This window comes from Trachypithecus francoisi, unplaced genomic scaffold, assembly GCF_009764315.1.
Source record: "Trachypithecus francoisi isolate TF-2019V2 unplaced genomic scaffold, Tfra_2.0 Lachesis_group20, whole genome shotgun sequence".
Taxonomy (NCBI): domain Eukaryota; kingdom Metazoa; phylum Chordata; class Mammalia; order Primates; family Cercopithecidae; genus Trachypithecus; species Trachypithecus francoisi.
In genome coordinates this window covers 21,752,175-21,766,813 of record NW_022681466.1, presented here as the reverse complement: position 1 = coordinate 21,766,813, position 14,639 = coordinate 21,752,175, and the positions used below count along the sequence as shown (strand labels likewise).

Below are 14,639 nucleotides of genomic sequence, written 5' to 3'. Positions count from 1 at the left end.
AGGCATATACCCTGTCGCCCAGGTGTTTCTGTCATTGCCTTCTAGGCCCAGGCAGCTTAGCCGTAGACCTACACTTGGTCTTCTTCCAACCCCCATCTGTCCATCCTTTCCCCTTCATCATCCCTGATACACTCTTCCTTTTCTCCTTCCCCTGCCTCCAGCCCCGCTTCTCCCCTCCTATTCACCATCCAAAAGCAACCACAGCCATCCTAGCCACCACCATCTGCCCCACTTTTTCAGCCCCCACACATCCCACTACTTCCCACCTGAGCCTTCTTGCCAGCCAGTTGGACCTCTGGGCCAGTTCCCAAACCAACTCAGGCCTATGCCCATGCCACACACACCCCCCACCACTCCTAAAACAACATTCTCTTCCTCTAGGCCTATGCAAATGCTTTTCATCTTTCTAAGCCCAGTTTAGTGCAGGAAGCTTTCCCTGATCAGGCCTGCCTATGATCTTCCCTCCTCTAAACCGCCTCCCAACTGACTGTTCCCCTCCCCAGCTAGATGACAAATGCCCCTGCCCTTCTCCTCAAGCCAGTGCACACAGCAGGAACCCAATGAGAGGGGCTCCCTGAGGGTGAGGGCCACATCTTAATCTTCAACTCTCTCTAATCCTGATCTGCATCCTGCTCCCAGAAGGACTTTGGAGCTGGGAAAAGGCAAAAACCAGACAGAACTGGAGGTGGCACTAGGGGGCAGATAAGGTACCAGAAATGTGCCAATGTGTCTTGTTCCCTGCAGTGAGGATGGGAGTGGAGACACTCCTCCCTATCCTCAACTACATCCAGTAGAACCCGGAAAAGGGAGACAGGGACTGACGCAACCCCAGGTTTGACTGAAAGGCTGCTGATGGGATGTGCATCCCTCCCCTCAGTCCCTTCACCCAGGGGGACAATGGCTGAGTCTCAGAAGCCAATATGCATCAACCATGCAGGCGCCTCACCAATGCAGAACTGTACACAGGCTGCTAGACCCAGAAAGCATGTTCTTACAGACAAGAAGCTCATACTTGGGTGGAGAGATGCATTCAGGACCCCGAGGTTCTGGGGGAGGTTTAAAAAGGAACCATCCCATCCACTATAGAAGGAGACAGGTCCTGGTCCAGAGAGAGGTGCTGTGTCTCCTCTCTAAGCCCTACTGATGGCAGGAGAGATACCCAGGCACAGAGAGAGGAGGCCTCCAGCTCCAAGTCACCCAGCAAGCCACGGGGTGGAACAGGGAGGAAAGAGGTCAAAGGCTCCATTTCTGGGCTCCATTCTTGCAGGCTGCAGGGACTGGAGACACATCGGACCCAGCCCACTGAGGCTCTCAAGGCCCGACCCTCTCTTAGAGTCCATATCACAGAGCTGCCAACGACCCTGGCCAGCATCTCATCTGCACCACAGGATGGACTCTCTCGGGCACAGAACAAGTCCCCAAGGCTATCCTCCTCTCCTTTCCTCCCAGAAGAGTTCTGCCCGAACAGCCTGAGTCAAAGAGGCTGGGCTCTCTCTGCCCCATCACATGCTCTCAATTTTCCGGACTGCAGGCAGAGGTCTGGAGGTCAAGCCCCCACCCCTTTCCTCCCCAGCCTCCAGAAAAGGCCAGCCAGAGCCACTGCCCCGAGGGACAGCTCCCCAGCTCCTCCCCTTCTCTATCTGCTCCAGATGCCTCCCGGAGTTGGAATGAGCCTGGGGGCACGGAGCACGGGGTCAGCCCCCTCCCCTGCCCGCTGGCCTCGGACGCAGCCGCAGCCAGGAGCCCACTCACCTGCTCTCGCATCCTGTCCTGCTGGCCTCGCAGGGCCAGGGCGTGCTGCGGGTATTTGCTCTTCAGGTGGTCCATGAAAGCATCACGCTTGCGGTCGGCGTCCGCCTTCTGGAGCCCGCTGAGCGCCTCCAGACTCTGGGCCGCGATCACCGTGTGCCGCCGCTCGGACGTGTGCACCAGCCCCACGTTGGAGAAGCGCCGGCCCCCGCTGCCCCCGCCGCCCCCGCCCCCCAGGGTCCGGTACTCCCGCGGGTACTCGGCATCGTCCGCAGACAGCATGGGGGGGCTGCTCCGCTCCGGATCTGCGAGAGGTGAGAGGAGCATGGCGGGGTCACGGCGCGCCCGGCCTGGGGCTGCCCATCCCCCACCGGGGGTCCCTGAGGGGAGGGGCGGGGCCTGGGACTAAGGAGAGTGGAGAGGCGTCTGGCGCGAGGCAGGGGCTGCCCCGCACCCCACTAGGGACTGAAGGGGGAGGTGGGTGGATGGCGTGGAAAGTGAGCCTACGGCCCCCAGGGAGGGGTGAGGAACAAGGGCTGGATACTTCTTGTTCCTCCGTGGGTTTGGAGCGATAATGACCGCGGGGGGAGTACCGCCCTTTGAGGCCAAGGGGAGGGAGTTTGGATGAAAGTGGTAGAAGGTAACCTGAGACCCTCTCCAGCCACACAACCCCCCTCCCCTCCTAAAGCTGGTGCCAGCAGGTGAAGGAAGGAGGGGTGCTTTTTAGATGCTCCCTAAAAGACGTGAAAAGGAGCTCGTAGTCTTCCTTTGAGGTTGGGTAGGGGGAGCCCTGCCTCCTCCCTCAGACTAGCATATGTCCAGGACATACTTATTCTCAAGACTGGGGGCCGGCTGGGAAAAGGGTCAGGGCGGGAACACATGGGGAGAATGTGGGCAAAAATCGCTCTGAGGTTTCCCATGGAGATGGAAGCCCAGGGTCTGGGGCAGTGGGACCCCTTTTCCCTTCCCTCCCCAGAGACAGACAGATAGACAGACAGGAGAGGCTGGGCACAGAGAGGACAGTGAGAGATGGATTCGGAACAAACTTAAAGGAGAAAGGAAGCAGACAGAACAGCTGAAGTCCTTCCCAGGGACTTTCCCCCCACCTCTCCCCTCCCTTCTTCAGTCTCTCCTCCCGACACAGACACAAGCTTAAGACCCATAAGAGACATACAGGGGACAAAGGACAGCACAGAAGCGAAAGAAAGAGAAGGCCGGGGGTTGAGGTCCCACGCGGAACTCTGAATCCCCTTCCCAAATGCCCACCAGCCCTGAGGTCACCCTGCTGGCCCACACTCTCCAGCCTCAACGACCAGTGGCCAGGGGTTCCAGCGGTCACCCATGCCCTTGGGGGTGGAAGAAGTTGCTGGGGGCCTACTTCAGCCATATTCCTGGGCATAAAACATAGATTTGTGCCCCTCAGAAGTCAGTCCATAGGAAGACAAGCACAGCCTCTCATGCACACCCCAGTCCCACAATCCACCAGCCCCACAATCCACCAGCCCCAAAGCAGCACTCCAAGTGTGGCCTAGGACTGGGGCATCAGGCGCTGCAGCAGACACATGCACTCCTGCCTGTTGTGTGGCCTGACGCACAGGGCCCCTCCAAGGGCAGACCAAGGCAATAGGGGACCCGGCTGGAAATGCTGGAAACCAGCCAGGTTTGTCACAAGTTTCCTCCTGCCAAGCATCCACTGTCAGGAGGTCTGTGGACAGCTGCCAGGTCTGCCACCCCTTGCCCAGCCACAGAGGAAAGAGGAGATTCAGCCAGATTTCAAGAAAAGCCACCTGCCCCCAACACACACACACACATACCCCTCCCTGGGTGTGTTGGGGTGTGTCCATCAGGGGCACAGAGTCTGCGAGAACCCAGCACCTTGCACCGAACCAAGGGAAGAAGGGCTCCCATGGGCATGAGAGCTGCAGCTCACTAGGGGCTGACCACCTGCCTCATGGCTGCGTCCCTCCCTACACCCCATCAGGGGGATGTTATAATGGTCCCCATTTGAGAAATGGCTACCGAAACTCAGAGAAGTCCACTGACAAGCCTAAAGCAACACTGAATGGTAGAGGTCTGATTTGATCTCAGTATTTATTACGTATGTGCCACCACACTCTCCACAATGACTGTTTCTTGAGTGAACACTGACAGCACCACATGGCATGTGTGGACTTCCTCACTGACCTGCTGCTATCCCCATGATGGCCCTGGATCTGGGGTGGTCCCTCTCACCATGGTCACCATCCTCTGTTGTGCTCCCCAAACTAAGGTCCAAGTACATGAGAGATGATTTTGGGAAGAACATTATTTTATGTCTTCTCTTCCTTCCTTCCTTTTTCTTTTTTTGGGGGGACAGGGTCTCACTCTGGCACTCAGCTTAAAGTGCAATGGTGTGATCATAGCTCACTGCAGCTTCAAGCTCCTGGGCTCAAGAGATCCTCCCACTTCAGTCTCCCAAGCAGCTGGAACTATAGGTGCATGCCACCACGCCCAGTGAATTTTTTCCTTTTTTTAGAGATGGGGTCTTGCTATGTTGCCCAGGCTGGTCTCAATCTCCTGGGCTCAAGTGATTCTCCCACCTTGGCCTCCCAAAGTGCTGAGATTAAAAGTGTGAGCCATGGACCGGGCGGGCATGGTGACTCATGCCTGTAATTCCCGCACTTTGGGAGGCCAAGGCAGGTGAATCACGAGGTCAGGAGTTCGAGACAGCCTGACCAACATAGTGAAACCCCATCTCTACTAAAAATACAAAAAATTAGCTGGGCGTGATAGCAGGCGCCTGTAATCTCAGCCACTTGGAAGGCCGAGGCAGGAGAATTGCTTGAACCTGGGAGGCAGAGGTTGCAGTGAGTCGAGGTCTTGCCACTGCACTCCAGCCTGGGAGACAGTGTGAGACTCTGCCTCAAAAAAAAAAAAAAAAAGTGTGAGCCACCACACCGAGGTCTTTTTTTTTTTTTTAATACCTTTATTTTTCATAAGGATTAGAAAAAGCCCCAACTGTAAGGTCAAACCAGTGATTTCATGGATATAGTTCCTTGGGATAGTAGTGAAATAAAGTTTCCTTTTAAGTAAATTTGAAGTTCAAAGTGAGCTAACAAAAAATATATACATATATATATATAATATATATATATATATATTTTGAGATGGAGTCTTGCTCTGTCGTCCAGGCTGGAGTGCAGTGGCCGGATCTCAGCTCACTGCAAGCTCTGTCTCCCGGGTTTACGCCATTCTCCTGCCTCAGCCTCCCAAGTAGCTGGGACTACAGGCGCCCACCACCATGCCCAGCTAGTTTTTTGTATTTTTTTTAGTAGAGATGGGGTTTCACCGTGTTAGCCAGGATGGTCTCGATCTCCTGACCTCGTGATCCGCCCGTCTCGGCCTCCCAAAGTGCTGGGATTACAGGCTTGAGCCACCGCGCCCGGCCACAAAAATATATATTGCATTAGTACAGTACAAAAGGTTTCCTGATATGATGGCCATTTGTGAAACAACCCCTGACTAAGTGAGACTGGGGACACTGGGGCCATCTTCCCGAGGGCCCAGTCCCTGCCCTTGAAGTACTTGTGGCAACCCACAGTGGCCAGAAGTGTGGCTAAAGGAGAGTGGCCTGAATAATGCTTCCAGGAGAAGGCTGGGGGTTCCCTGGGCACTGGAGAAATAGCTCCAACCAAAGTCAGAGGGTTGCCTCCAGTAACCCCTGACCTTCCTCCTCCTCCACTCACCCTCAACACCAGCCAGAGGTCTGCAGTCCATTGGGTGCAAGTGAGAAGGAGGGGACCCTCTGAGGCCAAGAGCCTTCCCTTTGCCCAGGCCTTGTGGATTCTGCCATAGCATTGCTGCTGGAATCCAGCTCCACAGTTCAGGCCTAGTCCTGCCTGAGCCCGAAGGACCCCTCCCCCTTATGCCAGAGAGCCAGGCTCCTCTGCCCTCCTAGGGCTTAGGACAACATTGGGACAGGTCTCCAATTATCATCTCCCAGTGCTTCCTTCCTGGAGCCAAAAGAGCTCCTCATCCCCTCTCTTACCCCCTCTTTATGCCAGCACCTCCTTCCCTACCTCCTGGGGGATCTCAGTGTGTCTGAGGTGGAGCAAACAGTGTACCAGTCTGAGATGGGTGGTGACTGTGGAGTGGGAGGGTCCCCAGGTCACCCAGTTTTCCCAGGCAGATTATGGCAGGGAGGGGTCCCAGCTCCCAGCTGCTGGAGCAGGCAGAGGGTAGGGCATGGAGCTCACAGCTGCACTTTATGACTCCAGTCCCACAAATCTCACAGTCGGCAGTGGGGAGGGGCTGCTGAGCAGCCTGCACAGACAGGGGAGCAGGGACTACCCCTCACTGCCTCCTCCAGGCCGCCGCTCAGCCCTCAGGTGCTCTGGCATTGGGGCCAATGGGGTGAGGCAGGCAGGAGCTAGATACTAAGGGGTGGCAGAGAGAGGGGAGGGGGTAGAAGAGATGATCTGCTCTCTCTGAGGGGCGGTGGCAAGGAGGAGCTTTGATGTGAAAAGCTTTAGAATCTGTTTAAGAACCTTTGAGATCCTTGGCTTTTATATAACAAAAAAAGTAAGCTGAGGCTCAGGGAGAAGGGAGTGCCTGGGTAGCCTAGCTGTCCTGGCTTCCTACTTTGTATAGATTTAACTTCTTTCTCCAGGGCCCCAGCTGAGCTGGGAGGATGAACCTGGGCTTCTGGTTGAGGGTGGGGGAACATCCTGTCCTTAGGAGAGGGAAGTCAGTGACCAGCCTTCTGGGGGGCTCTGAAGACTCAGGAATGATTTTAACTCTTTCAGCAGGCCAGGCACTTGAAATCAGAATGCTGGGAGAGAAAAACCCAGGCCAGAGACACCCTGGGTGTTTTAGCAACTTTTCTGAGATCCCAGGTTATCCATTTATTTATTTTTGAGACAGGGTCTCACTCTGTTGCCCAGGCTGGAGTGCAGTGGCGTGATTATGGCTCAGTGCAGCCTCGACCTCCTGGGTTCAAGCTATCCTCCAGTCTCAGTCTCTTGAGTAGCTGGGACTACAGGCACGTGCCACCATGCCCAACTTATTTTGGGGGTCTGTTTTGTTTTGTAGAGATGGGGTTTTGCCATGTTGCTCAGGCTGGTCTCCACCTCCTGAACTCAAGCCATCCACCCACCTCAGCCTCCCAAAGTGCTGGGATTACAGGCATGAGCCAACACACCCAGCCTCATTAATTTAGGTATTTATTCAGTCTACAAATCTCTTCCCTTTCAGAGCCTAAGAATCTAATTTGTAAAATGGGGATGTTAATGTCTAAACTCTGCCTTTGGGCACAGAGTGAGAGGCTGGCAAGACAATGGTGGAGAAAGTAGGTTGTTTTCTTTTCTTTTTTTCTTTTTCTCTCTCTTTTTTTTTTTTTTTTTTTTTTTTGAGACGGAGTTTCATTCTATGGCCCAGGCTGGAGTGCAATGGTGTGATCTTGGCTCACTGCAACCTCCGCCTCTGGGTTCAAGCCATTCTCCTGCCTCAGCCTTCCGAGTAGCTCGGATTACAGGCGCCCACCACCATGCCCAGCTAATTTTTGTATTTTTAGTAGAGATGGGGTTTCACCATGTTGGCCAGGCTGGTCTCCGACGCTTGACCTCAGGTGATCCACCCGCCTCCACCTCCCAAAGTTCAGGGATTACAGGCGTGAGCCACCGCGCTGGGTGAAAGTAGGTTGTTTTCAATGAAAGACATTCCTGAGCAGCAATAGGCTTGTTGGGCCGTAGCAGCCTGACCTCTCTGCTACCCCTTCGCCTGTTCCAGCCACCAGCAAGTCCTGGGAGTGGCCCTGATTTTCCTTGAACCTGAGCAGCCCAGGGAAAAGACACAGGGATCGATTCCAACCTAGCAAGCAGATCCAGGCACCGGCCAGCCCTGCACAGATCAATGCATCCTGTTCCAGGCAGGAAGGGCGTGAGAGACCCGGGCAGGGGTCTTAAGCAGGGCTGGGTTCTCCTGGGAGAAGGATGCGGCATTGCGATATAGAGAGACGGAGACAGGGAACTCTGGGGGAAGGGAAGCAAGGCTAGGGTGCCCTGGGGGAGGGGCGTTGGGCTGAAGGTTCCCCGCAACCCAGGGATGGGGTTGGGGAAGCCAGAGACATAAAGGAGGGGCTCAGGGCTTCTCTTTTCTCCAAGGAACCTCAGTGTGCAAGGCTGACTAAATTTTTTGAGTCCGAGATTCAAGCCACAGGGAAGATACCGAGAACCGGCAAAATCCAGAATCCGAATGAGGGGAAGGGCAGGGTGAGGAAGGCAGGTTCTGCCACCCTGGGCTCAGCCTGCCCCGCCTGGGAAACGTGGAAGGTAAAAGTGGCCTGAGGCTGGGGTGGCCGGGAAGTGGCGGGCGCCCCCCAGTGGCCGGCTGGGAGGACGGCACAGGTGCTTGGGAAGAGTGACGTTGTCATTTGTTTGAACAATTCCAAATTCCACGTTTATTTATGAGCCTCATTTATTTTTATCCTCCACCACATTCTTTTACATGAGATCACTGTAACTCATTATGAGAATTAAGATGCCAACATCTTAGTGACACCATCTCATAAGCCACCAAGCCAGTCCCCAACTGGCATCTTTACCCCAGATGTAACCCTCTACTCTGTCCTCTGGCTGCCCCTGGGCAACATGCACGCATGATGTCATCTGCAGAGGAGGAGAATGGGGAGAGGAGAGGAGAAGGAGGGAGAAGGAAGGAGAGAGGCAAAGGGACAAAGTAGAGGAAGAACGAAGCCACCAGCTCAGGAAAGGGAGAAGAGGACTTTCTGGGGCCCCTGACATGAGTCCTCCCCAGGCCCAAGTTCAAGATCTGGAAATCAGGTCCCTGTAACCCGCTCTGTGGAGATCAGGAGGCTGGACAAAACCCCTCCCTTGGGGACCTGAAAGGCTGTCACATGTGTGCCCCTGACCTACTGTCTGGGCAGGAGTAGGAGCTGGGGTATAGTCCTGGTGGGAAGGGAGGGCAGGAAGTGCTCAGGGTGAAGACACCAGCTCACAAGCCCACAGGACATGGGGCTATGCAGGGCAGCAGGAGGGGAGCATGAAGACAGCTGGAAGGGTGGAGGACCCGCCCTAGGCCACACCCATGCACACACACAAACACATGAGGCAGCATGAGGCTCCCCCAGTCCCTCCTCTGCAGCCAATGCTACAGGAGCCCAAGTCACCCAGGAGGAGCCCCGAGGCACTGCCACCTTCGATTGTGCCTGACAACTCCATCCTGCTGGTGCCTGCTGCAGTCGGGAAGCACACTGTGTGCCTGGAGGTTGGAGGCCAGAGGACAAAGGTCAACCAGGACTAGATGTCTCAAGCTTGACAGAGGCTCTGGGAACCTGGATCAGGGGAGGGGATCCTTTGCTTCCCCTGCTAGTGAAGGAATCGGCCTCCCCGTCCCTGGATTTCCCTGGCTCTGCCTTCCTCATGTGCCCATACCCCTCAGCCTCTGCTGGCTGGCTGGCTGGCTGTGGGTCCTTGGAGCAGAAGCCCATCTGTGTCTGTTTTCTAAAACCATCTTTTCCGCCCCATACCACAGCAACCAAAGTCATTTTCCGGGCAATTGCCTTTCTGTAAACATTCCTGTGTAATATCCCCCCAAATTGCTAATACCCAGCGCCCTGTTGAGTCTCCCTGTCACTCCAACTAGAGCCTCGGAGATAGAGGCGTGTGATGGGGGAAGGACGATGGGGGGAAGGAGGCAGCTGGACTGAGGATTGGAGACAGGGGGCTCCTGCCTAGCTCCTGGCACGGGGGAGGGGGGGCGGCCAGAAACTCTGCACCTCCCTACAGTGATCTCCACTCCGTGCCAGCCCAGCACCACCCCCTGAATGTCAGGCTCCACTTCAGGAAGAGTCTGCCTGGACTAGGAGGGAAGACAGAGAGGAAGCCGGAAGGGAGCCCACTGGACAGAAGGCCTGAGACAGGGCCTGGGAGAAGGAGCTGACTTGAAGGCGTGGAGGAGATGGCTAGAAAATAAAGACTCCTGGTGACTGGGGCAGGGCACTAGGGACACGGGGCAAGGCCAGGCAAGTTGTCTCCAAGGAACACCAGCTCCCTTCCCCACCAAGGGTGACAAGTAGGACACAGAAAAAGGTCGATGCCGGGGGGATCGAGGCCATCCTCCCAGCGTGGGCCCTGCTCACTCCCTGGGCACTGTAGTGGACGGGGGCGGGGGGAGATGGACAAGGCAAGAGGTGTCAGGTGGTTCTTGGCAGGTGACACACCTGTTGCCCCCCCTTCACCTCCCAGCCCTGATCTATAAAGCCACCATGGAGAAGGGTCTGGAGCAGGCTGACTTTTCTCACCATACAGCAAGGGAAACTGAGGCTCAGGGAGGTTGAGTGACCTAACCTGAGTCACCATATGGACTCCCTTCCCCAGGGGTGGGGGTAAGAAGGGGGACTAGGACTGTGGCCTATGACCCTGTGGTTCTTCCATCCCCCTGCCCAGGGAATCCCGCCACCCACTTCCCAAGCTCCACAGAAGCTGGGCATCCAGGTGGGATGAGGGATGATGGAGCCCTGGAGGACCTTGGGGACCTGAGAGGCTGTCACATGTGTGCCCCTGACCCACTGTCTGGGCAGGGGTAGGAGCTGGAGTATAGCCCTGGTGGGAAGGGAGGGCAGGAAGCTCTCAGGGTCAAGACACCAGCTCACAAGCCCACAGGACATGGGGCTACAAAGGGAGGCTGGGGAGGGTGCGGGGTACTGCCAGTCACAGCTTTGTGCAGGCAGAAAAACACAAACCAATTTGTGCAGATTTGAAACCTACTGAAGGTCACTTAGTTGGTAAATGAGTCGGAATCTAATGAAAGGACCTCTTCCAGGCTGGGGGAAGGCGCTGACACCTGCCTAGGAAGAGCGGTGAGGCTGGTGGCCTGGGCCCTGGCTGCTACTGGCAGAGCTGCTGGGGCTTTCCATGGGAAGAGCAGATTTGAGGGAGTCAAGCTCCCTGTGGGTGGGCACCCGGGGAGTGGGGGGGTGGGCATCGGATCCTTCCCCGGCCCAGCTCTTCCATCCCAGGCTGACGGCGTCCACTTGCACAGAACGGGGCACTCCCAGGGCAGGACCCTCACCTCCCCTCTCAGACTGGGGCCTCCTGATGGCAGAGGGGCCATTCCACCCAGAAGGGCAGAATTGGGTGGGGTGAGGAGGCCCACTAACCACATCAGGAGTGGGGTGGGGTTCTGGGGACACTCAAAGATCCCAGGCTTGGCCTCGGTGCCACCTCCACCAACCGCACTGGCTCTGTGTGACTGTGGAGTCCTTGCTTCCTTCTGCTTGTAGCTGTCCCTTCCCCAGGGCCCCAGGCCACACAGCACAGCAGCTCTCAGACCCTGGTGGTGAAGTGGGGCCTCCCCTCAGCTCTCATCTCACAGGAAGCGGTGGCCCCCTCCTTACCCGTCACTGCGATGGGGAAACCACAGTGCTCTCTCTCCAGCCAGATGCCTTTCCCAGGCAGGAAACCAAGGCTCAGAGAATAAGCCTGACCCAATCTGTAGGAGCTGAAGGCAGAGCCCAAAGTGGAACCCAGGGGTCCTGGCCCTCAGGGACAAGGATTTTTCCATTCCACGATGCCACTTTCCAGAAAGCAGCTGCCTGGGGAGCCCCTCTCTAAGCCACGGGCCCCAGGAGGACATAGACTAACAACCTCCTTAGGAAGGATCAGCAGCAAAACAGAAACACCGCAGCAGGCTGGCCAACAGGGAGATAAGCTGGGGCCCACGGCCCAGTGATGTCCCCAGCCCAGGGGGATGCTCTCCACACAGAAATCAGGGTCCCTGCAGGGCATCCCAACTGCACATTCAGACAGGACTCCCCATCCTTGCAAAATGTGCAAGTCAGCCCCTTGCCCAGAATTCCAGAGATACAATCCCCCTTCTTCCCCCCGTCCCTCCTCTCTCACACACAGCAGGCAAAGCTGTGACATTACCGAAAACCACTGCATCCACTGACTAGTTATGTGCCCTTGAGTAGGTCAGGGGACGCTCAAGCCTCAGTCCTCTCATTTGCTTTTTTTTAAAAAAAAAAAAAAAAAAAAGAAGAAGAAGAAGAAGGAGAAGAAACAGAAGCTAATAACAGGCAACAGGCATGCAGACTGCAGACCCCAGGTGAGCACAGTCAGTTCCTTCTGATCTACCCCGGAGCCCGATTTCCTTCCACCAACTGTCAGAATTCTATCAGACCCAGGACTGTGGGGCTGTGATTTTTGGCTTCTAATGAAGATCTGACTAATTGGCTTCCCTGGGAAGGGAGGGGACAGAGATATGGAGGGCAGCATGTCACCCCCAGTCTGAAGCTGGAGCTGGAAAGGCTGGGAACAGCCCTGGCATGTGCCCACGCAGCGCTATGTTAACCAGCTAACTCCTGTGTGGCAACTCTTCTGCTCACGCTCCCAGGGAAGGTGTCCCGTCAGCTCCACATCTCCTTGGAGAAACAGCCAAGGGGAACACAGGCCAAGCGGGAGGGGAGGAGGGAACACTGGAGGGTGGAAAGGGAGGGAGGCCGGTGCCTGTCCTCAGCTCTGCCATCATTCTGAGGAGGCTGCCAGAGCGCCTTCTCCCCAAGGGGCACTCCAGCCTGAGTGCTATGCCTCTCTGTGTGTGAAAGGGATCTTTCCCCCACCCTGCAGCTACCTCTGGCTGAAAGCATGCCCAGGGGAAGCATCTTGTTTCCAGGGGAAGAGACTCCAGTCTGTTGGAAGTGAGTGGTAGCAGCCCCACCCACCACCCCGCCTCCCCATAGAGAAGCATTTTCAACACCAAGTACTCATCAACAGGCTCATCAGTGTTGGGCAGGAGACCCAGCCTTGCCCAGATGCTCTTGATATACTCCTCAGAGATACCACCTTTCATGGGGAGAGGCTCTCCCTAGGAGGCCTTGTCCCAGCCCCATGACCCTAGCACTCAGACAGCTCCCTCAGCCGCTAGAACCAGCAGGGTTCCTCCAGGTTCCCAGCACACCCTCAGTCATACACATCGCCCAGGCACACACATCTGCTCACTCACGCTTCTACGTTAAACCTGTGCACCTCGCCTGCCTGCCCAGTACTTGCTCACTGACATGGGTCCGGCCACAGCCTACCTCACCTGCACCCTCCACCTGACCTCAGGTGATCCACCTGCCTTGGCCTCCCAAAGTGCTGGGCTTACAGGCATGAGCCACCGTGCCCAGCCATGATAACCACTCCTGAACACCCACACATATTCATGACAGTCTACATGCAGGGGTCTACATACCTGGGCCCACCAGGGTGCCCCACTCTGCCACCTTAGATGCCACATAGACAGGGAGGGTGCCATGCCAGTCCATGCAGCTCATGCAGGGCATCTGGGGCCCGCTAAAGTGCCAGGTAGATGCAGCTCCAGCTTGGGGTGAAAGACAGTGGGGACTTGCCCATCCTGAGTCCCTCATGGAGGCAACATCTCCAGCTCCTTTTCCTCTTTGCTAGGTTCGGGGCTCCCTTGCTGAAGTGTTTACACAATGTCTTAAAATAGAGGAGTCGGCCCAGTAACCTTAAGGCCACCCCACTCTGACCAATGCTTAGCCAACAGGGTGATGTTCATGAGTGAGACCCTCCTCTGGGATCTGGGTGCCTCCAGCCCTCATCCCACCTCTATAGGTGCTCAGCGTCTCCACCAGGGCGAGGGGGGCTGGAGGGCCTTTGCCCAGCTTCCAGCTCTGCTGATGGGGAAGGACAGAACTGCTGGGACCCAAGGCTTAGCTCTCACCTCATGGGTTAATTTATCTGCCACCCTGCAAGCTAGCTAAGAACAAACAGCCGAATCTGCAGTCCATGATTCTCTCTCCCTAGGGACACCCCGTTAGTATCCCGAGAGACTCTGGAGGATGGGGCGGAGGCAGCCCGGTTCACAGTTTGGAGAAGGTAGGAGACTTGGCAAGTCTCCTGCTTGGACTCTGGGTCTAGGCAGTCTTTGGAAGCCAGGGCCTGGTCAGATACCAGGGGCATCTTGTGGAAGTTCTCTTTGTTGTCTAACCTGAGCCCTCCCATCAGAGCAGCATCTGGGAAGGTGGAGCACAGGCTTCAAGGCAGGGGAAAAATAAACTGTCTCCCCTTCTGCGAAAGACACAAAGACTCCCATCCTCCCTTCTCCAATCCACACATCCATCTTGAGTGATGAGGTTTAAACCCAGCATTGCGCTTGCTGGAACCCGTGGGAAATATGGACCAGCCATGAAATGATAACCACTCTTTTTCTTGAGACAGTCCTGCTCTGTTGCCCAGGCTGGAGTGCAGTGGTGCAATCTCGGCTCACTGCAAACCCCTCCTCCCGGGTTCAAGCAATTCTCCTGCCTCAGCTTCCTGAGTCGCTGGGACTACAGGCCCGTGCCACCACACCCAGCTAATTTTTGTATTCTTAGTAGAGACAAGGTTTCACTATGTTGGCCAGGCTGGTCTCAAACTCCTGACCTCAGGTGATCCGCCCACCTTGGCCTCCCTAAGTGCTGGGATTACAGGCATGAGCCACTGTGCCCAGCCATTATAACAACCCTTGAACACCCACACATATTCATGATGATCTGAAAGGGCTCGTGCAGCCATCATCCTCTTCATTCTCACAGTCACCTTGTGAGGTTGCAAACCCCTTATTTTACAGGTGAAGAAACTGAGGCTCAGGAAGGAGTGACTTGTCCAAGGTCAGAGTTAAGTGGAAGAGGCTGGTCTCAACTGCAGGAGTGCTTAGCCCAGGCCCTTCTTCTTTCCCCTACACCCTGTTGCCCCTGAGGAAGATGCTGATTCTGCCACCAGGTCATCTGTGAGTACTCATCTAAGCCATTCAGTCAGAGTCCCACAGGTCCCCTCTGTCCGTCCTACACCCTAAGAAGAGAACACTGAAACAATCCTCCTTCCCAGCTAATCTTGGGCGCCATCTAC

At 55.9% G+C, this 14,639-nt stretch overlaps 1 protein-coding gene across 6 annotated transcripts in view; it reads right to left on the bottom strand.

The window, feature by feature from the left end:
- SRCIN1 (SRC kinase signaling inhibitor 1) overlaps nt 1-14,639 on the bottom strand; it is a 74,737-nt gene that overhangs the window by 46,323 nt on the left and 13,775 nt on the right. For all 6 annotated transcript variants that reach the window (XM_033183258.1, XM_033183260.1, XM_033183257.1 and 3 more), the window contains exon 2: nt 1,753-2,054. In XM_033183258.1, coding sequence (XP_033039149.1) covers nt 1,753-2,054 — 302 coding nt within the window. The remainder of the gene's footprint in view (nt 1-1,752; nt 2,055-14,639) is intronic.